The sequence below is a fragment of the Leuresthes tenuis genome, unplaced genomic scaffold (assembly GCF_036924035.1).
Source record: "Leuresthes tenuis unplaced genomic scaffold, fLeuTen1.0.hap1 SCAF_16, whole genome shotgun sequence".
Taxonomy (NCBI): domain Eukaryota; kingdom Metazoa; phylum Chordata; class Actinopteri; order Atheriniformes; family Atherinopsidae; genus Leuresthes; species Leuresthes tenuis.
In genome coordinates, this window is record NW_027325370.1 from 1,012,113 (window position 1) to 1,033,546 (window position 21,434).

The window sequence follows — 21,434 nt, forward strand, 5'->3', positions numbered from 1 at the left end:
GGCACCTTTATTGTTAAGAAAATGAAATTTTGCTAACAAAATCAAGCTAATTAAGGAACATAACAGCATTATTTGAAATCAGAGATAACAAACGTTATTTGGACTCGGACCCTTTTGTTGGAAGCAGCCTGATTTGATGGCGAGATGAAAGAAACTGATGTACTAAAGTACCTAATTATTGCTACAGCACGAGTACGGGAAGGGGCTGGGGTCAATGTGCGTTAAACAGCTGTTCTGGTGTGTTTAGCTGCAGTCCCTCTGAGGACCACTGGGTGCTGCTGTGGAAAATCTGCTAACTTTTCTGAGGTTTATTTCCTCTCAGGTTGATGCTTGACACCTTAAAACATGACTGTTTCTTCCTTAAAAAATAACAAACATTTTTCAGGTGAGTTAATGAGATCTTATGGCTTCAAACGTAGGAAATGTGGAAAACTAATTGTGTGTATTAGATTAACATGAACTGCTCCCATCGAAACCATTTAATTTGACAAGGATGTGGAATTCATGCTTGCGGTATGTATCTTTAATTTTGTTTCCTGCTCATTGAATTAAAAGTACTTTCACATTCTGCCTTCATCGTGTGGGAGATGGAGGGAACATGACTAAGAAGGTTAAAATAATAAAGAGATAAAAGAGGAGATATGGGAGGGAAAGACCAGGAGGGCATGGAGAAGAATTCCTTCTGGAATAACTGGAGGTGAGGATGGAGTGAGAGTAGATACACTTTTAAATGAGCAGGAGGGTGAGAGCCAACATTTCACCATCCCACCGTCAGTTCACATCAAGCTTTAATCTATCACATGTGCTTCCACATGTGAGCTTCATCACATGATCGTACATCAAGCCCAGACCAACCACACTAATGACTGCCATGCTTACAATGTGCTGCATGTTAATCAGCGAGCCGAGCAGCTGCCGTAGACCCAGAGTCTTTAACTCTGGTGTCGACGTCAAATACTAACATAGACTAACATTTATCAGAGTATTTGGGGGCAAAAAAGACAAAAAAGAAAACAAAATGTTCTTGGAAAAGAGTCATTTTCCAAGATTCCGAGATCCAAAATTTGAAAGATTGAAGGACTTTTGTTTGTATTTTTGTCCAACAGCTAATAAAATGTGTGTCGAACCATTGAATAAACAGTGTGGCTAATTCAGGTGATCAATATTTCATCAGGTGATTAATATTTTGTCTCATGTTGGTCAGAGTGGAGCTTTTGGCAGGTTAAAGCAAAACTAGCTTCAGAATTAAACTTTTTGTGAATGTAAGCGAGTCAAACATTCCTTTTAAAAGCGTAATTACGATGGAAGCGGACTGTTTTGGACTACAAAGATGGCGGAAACTGAGAAGTGAGCTGTTTAAAACCTTTATTTTAATAGACTTCTTGAAAACAAAAATGTTGCCACCTTTGGGTTCCCAGGTCTTTACCTACGGGGAAAGTTTGTATCGAGCCTCCGAGTGTTTTAAAAGTAGCTAGTTTGAGAGTCCCTATAATGTCCCATTGAAAAGCCAAAAACGTACACGCTTGATCTCACGGATTCCATCATAATTATGCTTTTAAAAGGGATGTTTGACTCGCGTACATTCACAAAAAGTTTAATTCCGGCGCTAGTTTCGCTTTAAGGTAAAACTTCATGTTTAATTAAGCTAGCTGTTTTCCCCATTAAGCTAATCTGGACAGATTTATCAAAATATCTCACTTCAATAAAAGCCACTAAACTTTAAAAGATAAACGCTGAAATTTACAGCAACAGTGTAAATCACAAGGTGACCTGTTGGTGGCAGCACTGCTCCAAAGCATCTTTTTTAGCAGGATCTTTCAGTCTCGTGTAATTATATAAACATTAAGGCATCAGATTTGTCTCTTGTCTCTGCTCTTAGTGAATCTTCGGTGTACCCCAAAGCTGTGTTAGGACCACTGATTTTTATAAATAAATGGCACCACTTAACAAAACCGCACATTCATCAATGTAACATTAGTTTTTGTGTCATAGATACCCTGAATCTTTATTTTAAACTCTTTAGTTGCAGAAAATTAAATTAATGTATAAAATAAAAACAAGATAAATGATTTAGCTTGTTCACAATAACTATTTCAGCTGTTAAAAAGACCAGAAACTCACACAGAACCAGTCGATTTCAGCAGGAATTCTGTGTTTCTGTACTAAATGGCCAATTTCCACTGGGAATAGTAACTTAATTAAATACAGACACACACTGGCCATCTGCACGTGTGTTTTCTGTTGTATGCTGCAGTAGCGGCATGTCCGTGCATGTGTTTGTGTGTGTGTTAGGAGTCTTTGGGGCAGCCACACCGACAGGAAGACAGATGACGGACAGGAAATGAGAGCGAGCAGACTGACAACATTTGGTGTGTGAGTGTTTGTGGGTGTTGTCTGGATGTGGGATAGTGAATGGAGAGTGTCAGCTCAGCAGAGGACCATAATCAATCTGTAGCGTCCGTGTGTATATGTGCGCTTGTGAGGACCTTGGTTCAGGTTTGGGTCAAGGACTTCAAAGTATGTCAATGAGGTTCAACGACTTAACTGCAACCAAGTGGACATTTGTCTGTTTAACGGTTCTTGGTCCTTGTTTTAGGTGTTTTGCTAATAATTGAATACTAGTCAGAAGCAGGTTGTCCACCTGAAGCCTGACCTTTGACCTCTGCAGGTCTTATTAGCTTTATTCCACTTATATACTGGAATATTAGCATGAAGCATCACTATGACAGAAACAGGACCAGCAGGAGTGAAATAAGTTTATCCCTGAGCTTATAGTTAAAACAAACACATGCTGTTGCGTAGAAACAGAGGAACGAGTGGAGAAGGTTTATTGTTAAAATCAGGAACATCCTGTCTCAGGGTGATGCAGAGAAACTGCTCCATGCATCTGCTCCTTCAGGACTGAACTACTGTAATTCCTTATTATTGGGCTGTCCCACAGATTCTCTGAAAAGCCTCCAGCTGATCCAAAACCCTGCAGCCAGAGTTCTGATGAGATCTAACAGCAGAGATCATGTTTCTCCAGTTTTAGCTTCTCTTCATTGGCTCCCTGTTAGATTCAGAATAGATTTTAAGCTTCTTCTCCTCACATATAAAGCTCTTAATGACCGAGCTCCATCACATCTTAAAGATCTCACAGTTGGATATTTCCCCAACAGAGCACTTTGCTCTCAGGCTGCAGGTTTCCTTGTGGTTCCCAGTTTCTAAAAGCAGAATGGGAGGCAGAGCCTTCAGTTATCAGGCCCCTAAAAGCAGAATGGGAGGCAGAGCCTTCAGTTATCAGGCCCCTAAAAGCAGAATGGGAGGCAGAGCCTTCAGTTATCAGGCCCCTAAAAGCAGAATGGGAGGCAGAGCCTTCAGTTATCAGGCCCCTAAAAGCAGAATGGGAGGCAGAGCCTTCAGTTATCAGGCCCCTAAAAGCAGAATGGGAGGCAGAGCCTTCAGTTATCAGGCCCCTAAAAGCAGAATGGGAGGCAGAGCCTTCAGTTATCAGGCCCCTAAAAGCAGAATGGGAGGCAGAGCCTTCAGTTATCAGGCCCCTAAAAGCAGAATGGGAGGCAGAGCCTTCAGTTATCAGGCCCCTAAAAGCAGAATGGGAGGCAGAGCCTTCAGTTATCAGGCCCCTAAAAGCAGAATGGGAGGCAGAGCCTTCAGTTATCAGGCCCCTAAAAGCAGAATGGGAGGCAGAGCCTTCAGTTATCAGGCCCCTCTCTGTGGAACCAGCTGCCAGTTTGGCTTCAGGAAGCAGACACCCTCTCTACCTTTAAGATCAGGCTGAAACTTGCCTTTCTGATAAAGCTTATAGTTAGGGATGGCTCAGGTGAGCCTGAAACATCCCATAGTTCTGCTGCTACAGGCCCAGCCTGCTGGGGGAGCTCCCATGATGCACCTCTCCTCCCTCCATGTACAGATGACATCATTGCTGTCATTAACTTGAAACTGTTTTTAATTGACTCTGGTTGAATAAATTGTACTAATGTTGAATTTTATTAATTGGATTTGATTACAATGAATTGGATTGTAATTAGCTTGAATTGGAATATATCACTAAAGTGCCTTAAGATGACATTTGTTGTGATTTGATATAAATAAGCTGAATTAAATTGAATTAAGTTTAGTTCACCTGACAGGTGTGTCGTCAGGATATACGAACAGTTGTGTGTTACACTGCCGTCCATTTAGGTTTTAACTAAACTATTTAAGGATTTAACTATTTATTTACTTGTTCCAGACGAGAATAAATCAGTGATGGCTAAAACTTGGTTGGATGCAACATTTCCAAATGTAGTTGTAAACATATATTTAGGCTAAGCTAAGCTAGTCCGACGTAGAAAACTGTACAGGGACGGTTGCTGTTTCTGAATAACTTTCAGTTCTTTAGCTTTTAAAAATATTTGCTTTCCTGACTGAAAAAAGTACAAAGTAGAAAAAGAAAAAGTTTGATTTCCAAACATTCAAGTTAGTATGGGCGGGACCTTAATACGAATGTTAGCTAATGTTAGCTAAATATCCTTCTGAAGTGGTTAATTAGCCTGTAAGCTAATTAGATTTTCAACCTACAAATTCTGAAATTAATAATAAAACAGAAAGGAAAGTTTTGGACAAAGATTAAATAAATAAACAAATATTCCCACATGAATGAATGGATTCCACTGACCAACATACATGATGCTAAATATTTACATAAAGTTTGAGCTGAAGAAGAAAATCTTCCATCCTGCTGTATACTCTGAGAAGCAGTGCATGCTGGGTAGTGTATCTCACCGAGGTGTTCTGGCACTGGATGCAGGAGGAGTTGAAGCGCACGGCGGGGATCCGTTGCACTTTTCCCTGGATGTTGAACACGCACTCGTAGTTTTTCTGGCCCGACTGAGGCTGGGGGAGGTTACGAGCTCGCAGCGTGATTGGACGAACCATCCCGGCCGGTACCAGGATGTCGGCGGTGGGGAGGATCTGAGGACAGCCCTGCAGAGACAGACAGAGGTGAGCACATGACCTGCTATTACATCAGGATAGATGAAAGGAAAAGGGTGTGTTTAGAAAGCTTTACTGATGCACCGCCAGCAGAGGGCGCACAACAATGAAACTCAACCGCAAAACAACATTTTTAGTTATTATTGCAAGTAAACAATTTCATCTTAACTTATCAGGAATTAGTCTTCATGAAAGTTTTGAACATAATGATATTTATCAACTGATTCAGCTTCATTTCTTTACATATTTCTGCAGAGATTCACTGAAACATGATCAAACATGAACATAAACCCAGAATCTGAGGCAGAAACAGAGTTTTTTATCAGTTCTCAGCAGCTTTAAAGTGAATCTCTGGTCTGAGCTCCTTTATTCTCCAACACAGCCTGAACCCTCTGAGACCAGCTTTCTGTCATTTCTTTAAGGAGTCTTCAGGAATAGTTCTCCAGGCTTCTTGAAGGACATCCCAAAGCTCTTCTTTGGATGTGGGCTGCCTTTTGTTCCGTTCTCTGTCAGATGATCCCACACTGCTTCAATAATGTTGAGGTCCGGGCTCTGGGGAGGATTCATCCCTCCATAAGACCTGTTGCCACTGATTTTCAGTCCACTTCTTGTGTCATTTGGCACAGCTCAGCCTTTTCTCCCTGTTTCCCTTCCTTAAGAACGGCTTCTTGACAGCCACCCTTCCATGGAGCCCATTTCTGATGAGGCTTGGGCCAACAGTAGATGGATCAGCTGAAGGTCCAGATGCATCTCTCAGGTCCTGTCAGGTCACAGCTGGATTTTTTCCTCTTTCTTAAGGACATCACTTTCAGATCCTGTTCATCTGCTGTAGATAGTTTTTTAGGCCTGACACTTCTTCTTTTGTCCTCCACTTGTCCAGTTTCCTCAAATGTTTTAAGGACACACTGCACACCATGCTGAGATATGCCAAGTTTTCAGCTAATAGCTCTTTGGGAATCACCTTGTTGCTGCAGAAATCCTATTTTCTGTCTGTCAAACTGTGTTTTCTTTGCTGTTTTTCATAGATGCAGCTAAAGAAATGGGAACAAATGATGTGTCTTTGTGACAAAGTGCCTAAAGATCCAGTTTAAAATGGCTTCTTTGCTAAGTTGTCTGTTCTGTGTCGACACAACACTGGTTCATCCCTTGAGTTAGGAGCCTTTTTTCTGCCTGAATGGGTCAAAGGTCAGAGTTAAGTGGCTGAACAGAGAAAAAACACTGAAAATGTTCAGGAACAAGGACTGAAGATGAGGGAAAAAGCAGAAAATGTCCAAAGAAAAACTGTGAAAGAGCTTCAGAAAGCTGCAGAACTGTTGTTCGGGACTCTGGGTCAGAACTGGACGTCATGGTTTCCACCGTTTCTATAAATGTCCTTTTATCCCTCAAACTTCCCCAGTTTCCTCACTTTGTTGATCGCCGGCTCTGAGATAAAATCCGTCAACACACCCACAGAAAGACATTTCCAAACACACAGACTCCTTTTTCGAATCCAGATAGCTTATCAGAGCCTGTCATCAGAGATGCTGTGTTACAGTAATGGACAGTTGGTGACAGATCCAGCTTTCCTGTGGCTGCCAGCACACACACAAACACACACTGTGCGTTTCTCGGTGGGTGAAACCTTTATTAACGAGCATTAATTGCCTTATGACTGACAGGAAGACCATTAGCTCCACAGGAAGTGGACCGAAGCTCAGCGGGCGCCGGCAGCGGCTCGGTGGACTGAAAAGTGTGAAAGTTTCCATGTGAAAGACCTCAGAACTGTCCTCATGTCAGAAACTAACAGCTCCTCCTCACAGCGTTTCCTTTAGTTCAGCTGCAGAACCAGAGCATCTTTGTTGCCATGGTTACAGCAAAGCCCTGACTCAATGGGGCGTTGAATCGGAGAGAAGTCGTGTTGCAAGCTGCTGGTTTCCTTAAGTTAGGCGTCTAAACTGAGCCCAAACCTGACCACACTGTGAGAAAATCAACCGAAGAGTAAACTGTTGTGTTTTTATCTTACAAATGAGGATATAACGTCAAGCTTTAGCATCAAAGCTAACAATGAGCTACGTAGAAGGAAACCAGGTTCCATGTGTCAGAGAAACAGTCTGAAGCTGCTGGTTTCCTTAAGTTAGGCGTCTAAACTGAGCCCAAACCTGACCACACTGTGAGAAAATCAACCAAAGAGTAAACTGTTGTGTTTTTATCTTACAAATGAGGATATAACGTCAAGCTTTAGCATCAAAGCTAACAATGAGCTACGTAGAAGGAAACCAGGTTCGATGTGTCAGAGAAACAGTCTGAAGCTGCTGGTTTCCTTAAGTTAGGCGTCTAAACTGAGCCCAAACCTGACCACACTGTGAGAAAATCAACCAAAGAGTAAACTGTTGTGTTTTTATCTTACAAATGAGGATGTAACGTCAAGCTTTAGCATCAAAGCTAACAATGAGCCACGTAGAAGGAACCCAGAAGGTTCGATGTGTCAGAGAAACAGTCTGAAGCTGCTGGTTTCCTTAAGTTAGGCGTCTAAACTGAGCCCAAACCTGACCACACTGTGAGAAAATCAACCAAAGAGTAAACTGTTGTGTTTTTATCTTACAAATGAGGATTTAACGTCAAGCTTTAGCATCAAAGCTAACAAGGAGCTACGTAGAAGGAACCCAGAAGGTTCAATGTGTCAGAGAAACAGTCTGAAGCTGCTGGTTTCCTTAAGTTAGGCGTCTAAACTGAGCCCAAACCTGACCACACTGTGAGAAAATCAACCAAAGAGTAAACTGTTGTGTTTTTATCTTACAAATGAGGATGTAACGTCAAGCTTTAGCATCAAAGCTAACAATGAGCTACGTAGAAGGAACCCAGAAGGTTCGATGTGTCAGAGAAACAGTCTGAAGCTGCTGGATTCAAGTTTAAGGAGGATGTCACCCTGTCTGTATATATATAATATATATAATATATTAATGTAGTTGAATGAGGGCTAAATTCCAAATATAACTGTTCTATTGTGCGTTAAAACATTTCTATGAATGTTTAGCTTCCCTCAAACCGATTTATTTAATCGTATTTTTGCTTCTTCGCAGTAAAAAACAGTTTATTTTCCCAATCAGCTTCTGATTCGTGTCGGTTCTCCTGAACCTGTCAGCATTTCTGCGTATTTTACGTTGTTTTATTCACTCGGAGCTTCACTTGGATCATGGTTCCTTCCATGTTTCTGTATTTCGGTTAAGTTGCATGTTGGTGAAAATGGAAAAACTCAAAGATTCTTTGGTCTGTAACGAGTTGAATCTTTTATCAGGAGGAGAAGCAGCTTTTAGCAGAGTTTATGTTGGTTTCCTTTGCTCAGAAACCTTTTAACGGGCCTTTTCTAAACTGGACTAACTTGGAATTAGATTTTCTGACTGGACACAATGAATTGGATTATAACTGAACTGCATCTTTGAAGTGTTTGAATAAAACTGAACATTATAAGTTCATATTGTGTCATATTTGCAGCACTTGAAGTCTTTCTTTTCCAGTATTTTTCACCTCTTGCTTGATAAATGAAAACCGGTGGAACAGCAGAGGTGAGAAACAGCTGCTGCCATCTGAAAGATGGACGCAGTAAACGGTTATTTGGTCAGTTTTTACAGTCTTTTCATCTCTCAGCTGTGGATGAATCACAGCAGCTTCTCTTCTTCCCTCGTTAACTCTCCAACATGAACAACAGACTCTGACCCGGCTGAATAAAGGTTAAATAAGAAATAATGAAATCCCGCCTCCTCCTTTCCTCCTGTTGCTCTTTTCCCTCGTCTCTCCCCTCTTCTTCTCGGTTCCCCGCCTAATTGCCTGGTAATTAACATTAATTGCTGTGATTGGACTCTTTCATGTCAATTAAGTGGCTATTCATCTCCTATTAACTAATTAGCCAATCAGAGGTTGTTACTGTCGGGCTGCAGTGACACCGAGCACCAATCAAGTCAACGAGACGTCCAAACAACTGGATCCAAGCTCGCCATCGTCCCCGCTAACGAGCCGAGGAGCTGGCGGCGAGCAGCTCGTTAGAGATCAGTCGGCTGAGCTGATGGAGGCGTGCCGACCGCCACCTGCTGCAGGTAACATACCGGCAGGCGATAAATACCTTTCCCTGCAGGTATCAGGAAAGGTTAGAGAGATATATCGTCCAGGATAAACCGCGGCTCTGCAGCCTCAAAGCATCAACACGACTCTGGGGAGGTAAGAACTTCGAAGGCCCAGATTTTAAGGCCTCAGATGATGTCCTGATAAAGAGCTGAAGGAACAAAAAGCCCGAACACCAGGTTTCCATCAAAGAATCGGACTCAAACTGTTTAAATAAAACATTAGACTCTCTGTGGTCAGCAGGTGGCGCTGTTCCATGGCTGTAATTAACATGGTGGATGACTTGAATCTAAACTTAGAGGAATAAGACAGAAACATGCAGAGATGTCTGCAGGAACCACCTGAAAGCAGCAGAGAAACTTTTCTTTCAAGAGACGTTTCTGAAGGTTTTCATCAACCTTTTCCGGCACAAAAAATACAAAATACAACGAAGCAAAGAGCAAAGAATAATCCTTCTGTTCAGTTTGAGCCTAAACTTTGACGCTTTGTGTCTTCATCAAGATAAATTCCACATAGAAACAAGTATCTTATTATTACTGCAGTCAAAGGGTTTTAAATCTGTGACATTTTACTGGTTATTAAAAACTCTGCTGTTACCTGAACGCTCCGTCGCATCATCGGTCATTTTTTGGTTTTGTTTTATGAAAACAGCATCAGATGTAGCTGGTATAAGCCGGTTACCTCAGAGTTACTAAAGGTGTTCCACAGGGAGCCGTCCTGGGGCCCCTTTATTTATCAAATTCCAATTAAATCCTTTTAATTTGAACAGTATTCATATGTGAGGAAACCAACAGATGACAGTGAATCCACTGTCCTAACTCACATTTATCTTGAAGAATTCTACTTTTCTTTTTATTCTGTATTCCGTGTGTTGTAATGTTTTACATAATGCTCTTATTCTGTTTTAGGGGGGCTCTAAAGCTCGTTTATTTAATCTGCAGAGACTTATTAGACTTGTTGCTGTCTCTTCATGTGCACCCATCTTGTTTGAACAGATTCAGCTCTTTTACAGCAATGATTCAAAACAAAAGACTCTTTAAAGAGAAAGTAATGAAGTTTAATCTAATTCAGTATAATATCATCTCATAAATGACCCATTTGTAAGCAGTTGTCTGAGTTTTACACACATCACGGTACTTTGTTCTGCAGAAAACTCAACCATCAGCATCTGTTTCCTGCTCTGAATCAGCTGTAAAATCACCTGAATCTCAGGGAGCTGCTTTCTGTTAATTAATTCAAAGTAGTTTGTGTCCCATTGTGTAAGAACTGCTGACCTCAGCAGCCACCTGTATTAACAAGGAAACTGTTTAAAAAGACACATCTCTGGAGTTTTATTTCCTGGTTAATTAGGAAGTAAATGAGGCATTTCTGCTCAGTTGAGTCTTTGCAGGATGATCAGAGAGCTCAAGGATCTCTTAAAGTGCACCATCCTCCAGCTGAGAGCGCATATCAAGGACAGGTGTGCGTTCCAGGTGTTTTACATGCATGAAGAACGTCAGCGAGAGATTTAACAGGAGCCTTTTTAAAACAGTCTAATTCAGCTCGTCTCTGAAACTCAGCAGCAGCAGACTCCTAAATCCCATCAGTCACAGAGTCCTTGAACGCATCAGCAAGGACAGATTTAAGCGTGGAAGTGTGTGTGTGTGTGTGTGTTTCCACCCTTGGATGTTGACCTGAAGCTTTACTGTTGTTTACTCAACCGTGTAATGACAGAGGCAGCAGCTCTGACCTCCATCGCTGCTCCTTCCTGCAGAAAATGACTGAAAAGCAGCTCAATTTAGAGACACTGACACACTGTCAGCTTGTGTTCAAACAGCTGAAAAATCCCACTGTAAACACAAAGTAATGAGCCGGTGATAATCAGCATCACACCAATAAAGGCATGATAGATGGATGAAAAGAGGTAAATAAACAGCCTGCAGGTGTTGATGCTCTTTCTGGTTATTCTAGTTATTCTATTCACTCCGAATGTGACCATGATGAGTAAAACAAGCATCGTGCTGTATTAAACCGAACATAAAACCAGTGATTAAGACCATTAACTCATTAGGTTCATGATTACAGCTTTCACAGATCAAGTGGAGGGAGAGTGACTTCATCACCAGCCGTTTTCACACAGCTTTGGTGCTGAAAGGACCGATTTTCTGTTATTACCGAACAATCAGAGGCGCCTCAGCGCCACATCAGTGTGTGCTTTGCAACAGGTTGTCGGTGGGATGGAATTAGTAGAGAAAAAACATCCTCCTTCGTGGGTTAATCTGTCAAAGTGTTTCCATCCATCATCTGCTGCTTCTCCGGGGGTCGGGGGGGCAGCAGCTTTAACAGAGAAACCCAGGCCTCCCTGTCCCACTTCCTCCAGCTCTTCTGGGGGGACCCCGAGGCGTTCCCAGGCCATAGTCTCTCCAACGTGTCCTGGGTCTCCCCCGGGTCTCCTCCCAGTGGGACGGGCCCAGAACACCTCCCCAGGGAGGCGTCCAGGGGGCATCCTAACCAGATGCTACCTCATCTGACTCCTCTCTGGAGGAGCAGCGGTTCTACTCCGAGCCCCTCCCGGATGACTGAGCTTCTCACCCTATCTCTAAGGGAGGCCCAGAAACCCATTTCAGCCGCTTGTATTCTCGATCTTGTTCTTTCGGTCTCTCCCCACAGCTCGGGACCATAGGTGAGGATGGGAACGTAGACAGACCAGTAAGTAGAGAGCTTCGCCTTCTGGCTCAGCTCCTTCTTCACAACGACGGGTCGGTGCAGCAACACTGCAGACGCTGCACCGATCCGCCGTCAATCTCACGCTCCATTCGTCCCTCACTGTGAACAAGACCCAGAGATACTGGAACTCCTCCACTTGGGGAAGGATCTCATTCCCGACCCAAAGAGAGCGTTCCACCCTTTTCCGGCTGAGAACCAGAGTCTCGGATTTGGAGGCACTGATTCTCAAAGTGTTTCCAAACAGAGCAAACACAACGTTGGAGTGTTTTAATCATGTTTCCTGCCCTCAAGACGGTCTCAGGAGCTAATCTAAGGAGCTGTGGCTAAAGTGTGCTTTACCTCCATGTTGCTGACGCGACCTTCCTGGAAGGAGCAGTCCTGCAGGTTGTTGGTGCAGATGTGACGATATTTACACCAGTGACACGGAAACACGCTGCTGACACAAGAGGTGCACCTGAAAGAAAGGAGGACGCTCTGATTGGTCAGACATCTGTGAGCTGGGCTGACGTTTGAGGAAGGACAAAAAGAAGAGGGTTTAAGGGAGGAATTAAAAGGACTCACGAGCTGAGCACTGAGCAGTTGTAGTAGACGAGGTTGGTGGCGATGAACTGATGTCCGGTCTCTGTGGAGCGAAGGCTGAGCTGCACCACCCTCTTTTCCCCTGAATAAACACCACTGATACTGATTAATATCATCAATATCGAGCTGAAGTCCATAACAATGATGTGGGAGACCCACACAAACTCTGAAGTCTTACCGTAGGGGAGGATGTGTGTCGGCAGGTCTCTCAGAGACGGCGACATGCACATCAGCTGGCCTTTGGTCAGCACCTCTCCAGATGTTTCAGTCAGGTCCTCGAACACACAGGAAACGCCGCCCGACAGCACCGGGACGTTCTGCACCTGAATGGTCAACTGGACACGCAGAGAACGACCAAAGTCAGCATTTTACTGGAAGTCGCGGCCTACAGAGTGAGCCTCAGCGTGCACGTGCACCTGTGTTGCCGGGGAGGTGACGGACATGTTGCTAGGGATGACTGCGATGCTGACACATTGGTCCAGATGTGTGTTGAAGTGCTGGGGCTTCTCCCACTTATCACACGCTTCCTGTCTGGAACACCTGGGGTCAAAGGTCATCGAAAAGGTCAGAATTTTTATGTTTTCACATCAGATTTATCTTGTTTTTATTTACAGCAGAAAGTCACAAAAAAGTCTGTTGTTAACAGTAAGAAAAACCGTCAACGGAGAAAGTTTTTATTGTTTATTTAGAAATGATTGAACAGTTCTTTCTATTTTGTCAAAGTTTTTGTATTAATTTAAATCATAACAATAACTAAACATAGAATTTCTTAATTTCCCTTTTGGACTTTAATATTTAATTAATAAAAAGGAACAAAATAGTGAAAAAGGAGGAAGTTTAAAGCATTTCTTCTTTTAATCATCAGGGGAAATGTGAGATCTCTGGTGGATAAAATGGACGAGCTTGGAGCCCTGATGAGGACACAGCAGGAATATCAGGCAGAGACCTGGCTGCAGGAACAACTCTAACAGCTCTCTGCTCAGCTTTAAGACTATCCGGGCAGACAGAGACTGCAGACAGAGCGCTAACAGTAAAGGAGGAGGATCACAGAGCTGGTTAACAACAGATGGTGGAATCCTGGACCTGGCTGCAGGAACAGCTCTAACAGCTCTCTGCTCAGCTTTAAGACTATCCGGGCAGACAGAGACTGCAGACAGAGCGCTAACAGTAAAGGAGGAGGATCACAGAGCTGGTTAACAACAGATGGTGGAATCCTGGACCTGGCTGCAGGAACAACTCTAACAGCTCTCTGCTCAGCTTTAAGACTATCCGGGCAGACAGAGACTGCAGACAGAGCGCTAACAGTAAAGGAGGAGGATCACAGAGCTGGTTAACAACAGATGGTGGAATCCTGGACCTGGCTGCAGGAACAACTCTAACAGCTCTCTGCTCAGCTTTAAGACTATCCGGGCAGACAGAGACTGCAGACAGAGCGCTAACAGTAAAGGAGGAGGATCACAGAGCTGGTTAACAACAGATGGTGGAATCCTGGACCTGGCTGCAGGAACAACTCTAACAGCTCTCTGCTCAGCTTTAAGACTATCCGGGCAGACAGAGACTGCAGACAGAGCGCTAACAGTAAAGGAGGAGGATCACAGAGCTGGTTAACAACAGATGGTGGAATCCTGGGAGAGTTCACCTGAGTTACCTGCTGACGCTGTGTGTGACATCATCAGCTGAGTTGTTGCTAAGCAACAGAAACAGCAGCCCAACCACTGATGGAGACCTCTGAAGGTTTCTACCTTCCTCTCTGCTGCACTTCAGCTGATTTATATCTTATTTTGTTATCTGTAACAGCAGCTGATCTTTAATAATAATTAATACTATAATGAATATAATTTACCTTCAGGGATTAATAAAGTTTCATTTATATAGATTTTTGTTTTTCATGCTGTTTTATACCTTTTTATTTTCACTTTTCAATTTTTCCTCCAAAATATCATTTCTTTTCTATTTTGCATTATTAGTTCTACAATTATTCATACTAATTATTACATTAATTAATAATCATTTTTCTTAATTTTACATTTCCATTTTGGAAAAATATGATCATCGAAGCTTTATAACTTTAATTTCAGTTAAATTCTTTGAACATTTTGGTATTTATTCATGAAACTGACTATAATTCTATTTGAATATCGACTGAATTCACATATTAACACATTTTTATGTATTTAATTGTTGAACATCAGTGGTTTCCTGTTTTTGAACGTTAATGTTTCATCTACAAACTGAACTTATTCATTAATTTTTCTCTCATCTTGTATTTAATTAGTTCCTTATTGTTTTGTCCTTTAAAAATGAATTCATTTGAGTGTTTAACGTTTTTAGAATACTTTTGTTTCTCTGTGACACAACATGTTGTTTCCTGAGTCAAGCTGCTGTGAATGTGATTTATGGCAGAATTAATTAAAACAACGGCGAGTTATCGATGTGGTGCAGGTGGAGTCGGGCTGAGGTTAGCTTTGTTTGTGAGTCTGCAGAGAGCAGCAGCGCCGACATATGCGCTTCCACGCAACACAGCAGCCTGCAGTAATGATCTGTTTACTTCTAATTAACAGCAGATGGACAGAAAGAGGAAGAGGAGGAAGATGGAGATGGTGCAGTTGGACTTCTGATGAACCGAATCAGTCGTTTTTTCCTGGAGCAGAATGCAGCTGGGCCTCTAAATCAAATCATTCGATCAAATTAAATCAAACAGCAAAGATGGAGAGCCTGAGAGACGAAGCTCAGGGCTCACAGGGCCAGGTAGGTTCTGTCCAATAAGAGCGTCTCTCATCCAAAGAATCCCAGATAAAAACCGCCTTTTTCCTTCTTTCGCTTCGGTGAAAGCTTGGAAGCCAGCGGCAGCTTTTTATTCGAAGGGACGAGGAACTGATGGGAGTCCAAAGAGGAACTTCCTCCACCTGCCAGGAAGCTGAACATCAAAGGTCCTAACGAGTGTGTGTGGGAAGCATTTATAGAAACATTAATGACACCTCATGGGAACACATAAAGGCGTTTAATTATTGCACCGACACACACACCGTTTCCTCATCTCCTTTTCCCACTTCATTCTGCAGCTGATTTTACAGCGAAAGCAGGGAAATTTATCCATAAAGCACATTTATACACGGTTAAAAGGCCGTGAGAAAATAAAAGATGGACAGAGACAGAAGGGCAAGCAATAAAGGTCATTTTTAAGCCTTTAAAGGTGACGGTTTTCTGTTTAGTTTAGTGTTACCGCTCCATTTTGCAGGAGTAAGGCACAATTTAAAGCTCTATCAGGAGTATTCTGCGCTGTTAGCCGGGACTTTAGATGTTCCCTGAAGGAAAACAGGGACCTTAAGGGTGTTTCAAGGTGAGTCATGCAGGATCTGAGGTTCTTACTTGTTGAAGAGGACACACCACCCACAGTGAGGGTCTCCTGAACCCAAACAGCTGGAGCAGCTGCTGTACTGTTCGCAGCTCTCCACCGGCAGCTTGTTCACCTGACAGACAAACAGGAACGTTACCACCGAGCAAAGTCAGGCTTTCTCTGGAACTTTACAAGCTTTATTCTGCAGAAATGTTTGATTAAAGTTTAAATCTTTGTAATCTCATTTATAAAAACAGGAGGAACTTCTGTTTTTTACGTTAATTTCAAGGACAACTGTTGCTGTAAAAGAGCTGTACATTTTCTAAAGTATATTTAAAACTTTGTGTTCCTTTGAAAACAGAAACTGAAGCTCGCAAAAATCACATTTTCATAGGAAATTCATCTTAATTTATTTCTCAAATTAACATTTTTATCGTTTGTAGTTGTTTTGAATAATGAAACAAACACAAACAAATAAAAATAAAAACTGATAATGTTCCCACTTTGATGAGGTCTAAGACTCACAAGGGTCCTCACAAAGTGGGTAAAAAAGTACACACACACACACACACACACACACAGACACACACACACACACACACACAGAGAGACACACACACACACACACAGACACACACACACACACAGACACACACACACACACACACACACACAGACACAGACACACACACACACACAGACACAGACACACACACAGACACACACACAGACACACACACACACACAGACACAGACACACACACAGACACACACACAGACACACACACACACAGACACAGACACACACACACACAGACACAGACACACACACACACACAGACACACACACACACAGACACACACACACACAGACACAGACACAGACACACACACACACACAGACACACACACACACAGACACACACACACACAGACACAGACACAGACACACACACACACACAGACACACACACACACAGACACACACACACACAGACACAGACACACACACACACACAGACACAGACACACACACAGACACACACACACACAGACACAGACACACACACACACACAGACACACACACACACACAGACACACACACACACAGACACACACACACACAGACACAGACACACACACACACACAGACACACACACACACACAGACACACACACACACACAGACACAGACACACACACACACACAGACACAGACACACACACAGACACACACACAGACACACACACACACACAGACACAGACACACACACAGACACACACACAGACACACACACACACAGACACAGACACACACACACACACACACAGACACAGACACAGACACACACACACACACAGACACACACACACACAGACACACACACACACAGACACAGACACAGACACACACACACACACAGACACACACACACACAGACACACACACACACAGACACAGACACAGACACACACACACACACAGACACACACACACACACAGACACAGACACACACACAGACACACACACAGACACACACACACACACAGACACAGACACACACAGACACAGACACACACACAGACACACACACACACAGACACAGACACACACACACACACACACAGACACAGACACACACACAGACACAGACACACACACACACAGACACAGACACAGACACACACACACACACAGACACACACACACACACACACAGACACAGACACACACACAGACACAGACACACACACACACAGACACAGACACAGACACACACACACACACACACAGACACAGACACACACAGACACACACACACACACACAGACACAGACACACACACACACAGACACAGACACAGACACACACACACACACACACACACACACACACACACAGACACAGACACACACACACACACACACAGACACACACACACACACACACACACAGACACACAGACACACACACACACACACACACAGACACACACACACACACACACACACACACACACACAGACACACACTGTCTACAAAATCCAGACAAATGTGTTTCACTCAGGCCTCAGGCTGTTACTGTCAGTGAAACCCACCAAACCGAGATAACACACACATGCACACACACATGCACACACACATGCACACACACACATGCACACCCAAACATGCACACACACACACACACATGCACACACACATGCACACCCAAACATATGCACACACACATGCACACATGTCAGCGCGTCCTCCTGCGAGGCTGTTGCCAAGCAACCAAAAATATCAGGCTCAAGTTTGTTTCCCATCAGAGATCATGAATTTGTGACCAATGAGAGGTTTGTCTGATCAGCTGATTCAGATACTTTGGTTTTAGGCTTCATCCTCCACTGGTTCTAAACCGGTTTCTGGACTGGTTTTAATCTGGTTTCAGGATTGATTTTGGACTGGTTTTAATCTGGTTTCAGGCTTGCTTTTGGACTGGCTCTAAACTGGTTTTGATCCAATTTTAAGTTTATCCTTTGAGGCTGGCATTGGTCTGGTTTAAATTTGGTTCTGAAATGGTTTAGGTTAATTTTTTGGCTGGTCTTGGACTGGTTTTAATCCGGTTTCAGGCTGGCTTTTGGATTTGTTTTAATCTGGTTTCAGGCTTGCTTTTGGACTGGTTTTAATCCGGTTTCAGGCTTGCTTTTGGACTGGTTTTAATCTGGTTTCAGGCTTGCTTTTGGACTGGTTTTAATCCGGTTTCAGGCTTGCTTTTGGACTGGTTTTAATCCGGTTTCAGGCTTGCTTTTGGACTGGTTTTAATCTGGTTTCAGGCTTGATTTTGGACTGGTTTTAATCTGGTTTCAGGCTTGCTTTTGGACTGGTTTTAATCCGGTTTCAGGCTTGCTTTTGGACTGGTTTTAATCTGGTTTCAGGCTTGCTTTTGGACTGGTTTTAATCCGGTTTCAGGCTTGCTTTTGGACTGGTTTTAATCTGGTTTCAGGCTTGATTTTGGACTGGTTTTAATCTGGTTTCAGGCTTGCTTTTGGACTGGTTTTAATCTGGTTTCAGGCTTGCTTTTGGACTTGTTTTAATCCGGTTTCAGGCTTGCTTTTGGACTGGTTTTAATCCGGTTTCAGGCTTGCTTTTGGACTGGTTTTAATCTGGTTTCAGGCTTGATTTTGGACTGGTTTTAATCTGGTTTCAGGCTTGCTTTTGGACTGGTTTTAATCCGGTTTCAGGCTTGCTTTTGGACTGGTTTTAATCTGGTTTCAGGCTTGCTTTTGGACTGGTTTTAATCCGGTTTCAGGCTTGCTTTTGGACTGGTTTTAATCTGGTTTCAGGCTTGATTTTGGACTGGTTTTAATCTGGTTTCAGGCTTGCTTTTGGACTGGTTTTAATCTGGTTTCAGGCTTGCTTTTGGACTTGTTTTAATCCGGTTTCAGGCTTGCTTTTGGACTGGTTTTAATCCGGTTTCAGGCTTGCTTCTGGACTGGTTTTAATCTGGTTTCAGGCTTGCTTTTGGACTTGTTTTAATCTGGTTTCATGCTTGATTTTGGACTGGTTTTAATCCAGTTTCAGGCTTGATTTTGGACTGGTTTTAATCTGGTTTCAGGCTTGATTTTGGACTAGTTTTAATCTGGTTTCAGGCTTGCTTTTGGACTGGTTCTAAACTGGTTTTGATCCAATTTTAAGTTTATCCTTTGAGGCTGGCATTGGTCTGGTTTAAATTTGGTTCTGAACTGGTTTAGGTTAATTTTTTGGCTGGTCTTGGACTGGTTTTAATCCGGTTTCAGGCTTGTTTTTGGACTGGTTTTAATCTGGTTTCAGGCTTGTTTTTGGACTGGTTTTAATCTGGTTTCAGGCTTGCTTTTGGACTGTTTTTAATCTGGTTTCAGGCTTGCTTTTGGACTGGTTTTAATCTGGTTTCAGGCTTGTTTTTGGACTGGTTTTAATCTGGTTTCAGTCTTGCTTTTGGACTGATTTTAATCTGGTTTCAGGCTTGTTTTTGGACTGGTTTTAATCTGGTTTCAGGCTTGCTTTTGAACTGGTTTTAATCTGGTTTCAGGCTTGCTTTTGAACTGGTTTTAATCTGGTTTCAGGCTTGCTTTTGGACTAGTTTTAATCTGGTTTCAGGCTTGCTTTTGGACTGGTTTTAATCTGGTTTCAGGCTTGTTTTTGGACTGGTTTTAATCCGGTTTCAGGCTTGCTTTTGGACTGGTTTTAACTGGTTTCAGGCTTGTTTTTGGACTGGTTTTAATCTGGTTTCAGGTTTGCTTTTGGACTGGTTTTAATCTGGTTTCAGGCTTGCTTTTGGACTGGTTTTAATCTGGTTTCAGGCTTGCTTTTGGACTGGTTTTAATCTGGTTTCAGGCTTGCTTTTGGACTGGTTTTAATCTGGTTTCAGGCTTGTTTTTGGACTGGTTTTAATCTGGTTTCAGGCTTGTTTTTGGACTGGTTTTAATCTGGTTTCAGGCTTGTTTTTGGACTGGTTTTAATCTGGTTTCAGGCTTGTTTTTGGACTGGTTTTAATCTGGTTTCAGGCTTGTTTTTGGACTGGTTTTAATCTGGTTTCAGGCTTGCTTTTGAACTGGTTTTAATCTGGTTTCAGGCTTGCTTTTGAACTGGTTTTTGTGCTTTGGTGCCAGACTGCATGGCTTTTAACATCTTTGGCATTAAATCATCTCTCTTGCCTATAAAAAAAGATAAATAGCTGTAACCTGGACAATGACCGTTAAACTAATATTGATTGACGACTGTGTTTTTAATTCAGTTTCGGTCAATCAATAAATCCTCTGCTGTCTGTAATATTTCATGTACCAACACAGTTGAACAGGAACAAAAATGAATGAATCGTGTCAATAAGAGTCCTCACAGGGAAAGAATCACAAACACGAGCATCAAATCCGTTACCCAGAAGTCATTGCAGCAGGCAGACAGTAAACAGACCAAACTGTGTGTCCCATTCATGCGTTCACACATGAATGCATTCATTGTTTCACGGCTCCATCTCCACTCTGACCTCATTATCAGGTTTCTCTTAAAGAGACGCTGTTTCTGTCCGGCTTCATCTCCAAACCAGCCGACTCTGCACTTCTCAGTCGGACAGTTTTTACTTTCAGCTGTTTGTGCAGAACTTCCATCGGAAATCTACTGATTTAACGTCCAGTTTTTATGCTGCTCGGGTTTTTTATCTCATCGCTTCTTGGCTCTGAAAGATTCTTTTAATATTATGGGAAGAGACGTTCAATGTTATGGGAAAAGGCGCTTCTCGCCACTTAATATTATGGGAAGAGACGTTCAATGTTATGGGAAAAGGCATTTCTCACCATTTAATATTATGGGAAGAGACGTTCAATGTTATGGGAAAAGGCAGTTCTCGCCACTCATTTTTATGGGAAGAGACGTTCAATGTTATGGGAAAAGGCGCTTCTCGTCACTTAATATTATGGGAAGAGACGTTCAATGTTATGGGAAAAGGCAGTTCTCGCCACTCATTTTTATGGGAAGAGACGTTCAATGTTATGGGAAAAGGCGCTTCTCGTCACTTAATATTATGGGAAGAGACGTTCAATGTTATGGGAAAAGGCAGTTCTCGTCACTTAATATTATGGGAAGAGACGTTCAATGTTATGGGAAAAGGCGCTTCTCGCCACTTAATATTATGGGAAGAGACGTTCAATGTTATGGGAAAAGGCGCTTCTCGTCACTTAATATTATGGGAAGAGACGTTCAATGTTATGGGAAAAGGCAG

General features: G+C 42.7%; 1 protein-coding gene across 1 annotated transcript in view; it reads right to left on the reverse strand.

Moving 5' to 3' along the window:
* plxna3 (plexin A3) overlaps positions 1-21,434 on the reverse strand; it is a 59,637-nt gene that overhangs the window by 34,616 nt on the left and 3,587 nt on the right. The window contains exons 4-9 of the mRNA XM_072366357.1: positions 15,724-15,824; positions 12,771-12,894; positions 12,533-12,689; positions 12,337-12,436; positions 12,115-12,229; positions 4,765-4,965 (exon numbers count right to left, since the gene is read on the reverse strand). Of these exons, the coding sequence (XP_072222458.1) occupies positions 4,765-4,965; positions 12,115-12,229; positions 12,337-12,436; positions 12,533-12,689; positions 12,771-12,894; positions 15,724-15,824 (798 nt within the window). The remainder of the gene's footprint in view (positions 1-4,764; positions 4,966-12,114; positions 12,230-12,336; positions 12,437-12,532; positions 12,690-12,770; positions 12,895-15,723; positions 15,825-21,434) is intronic.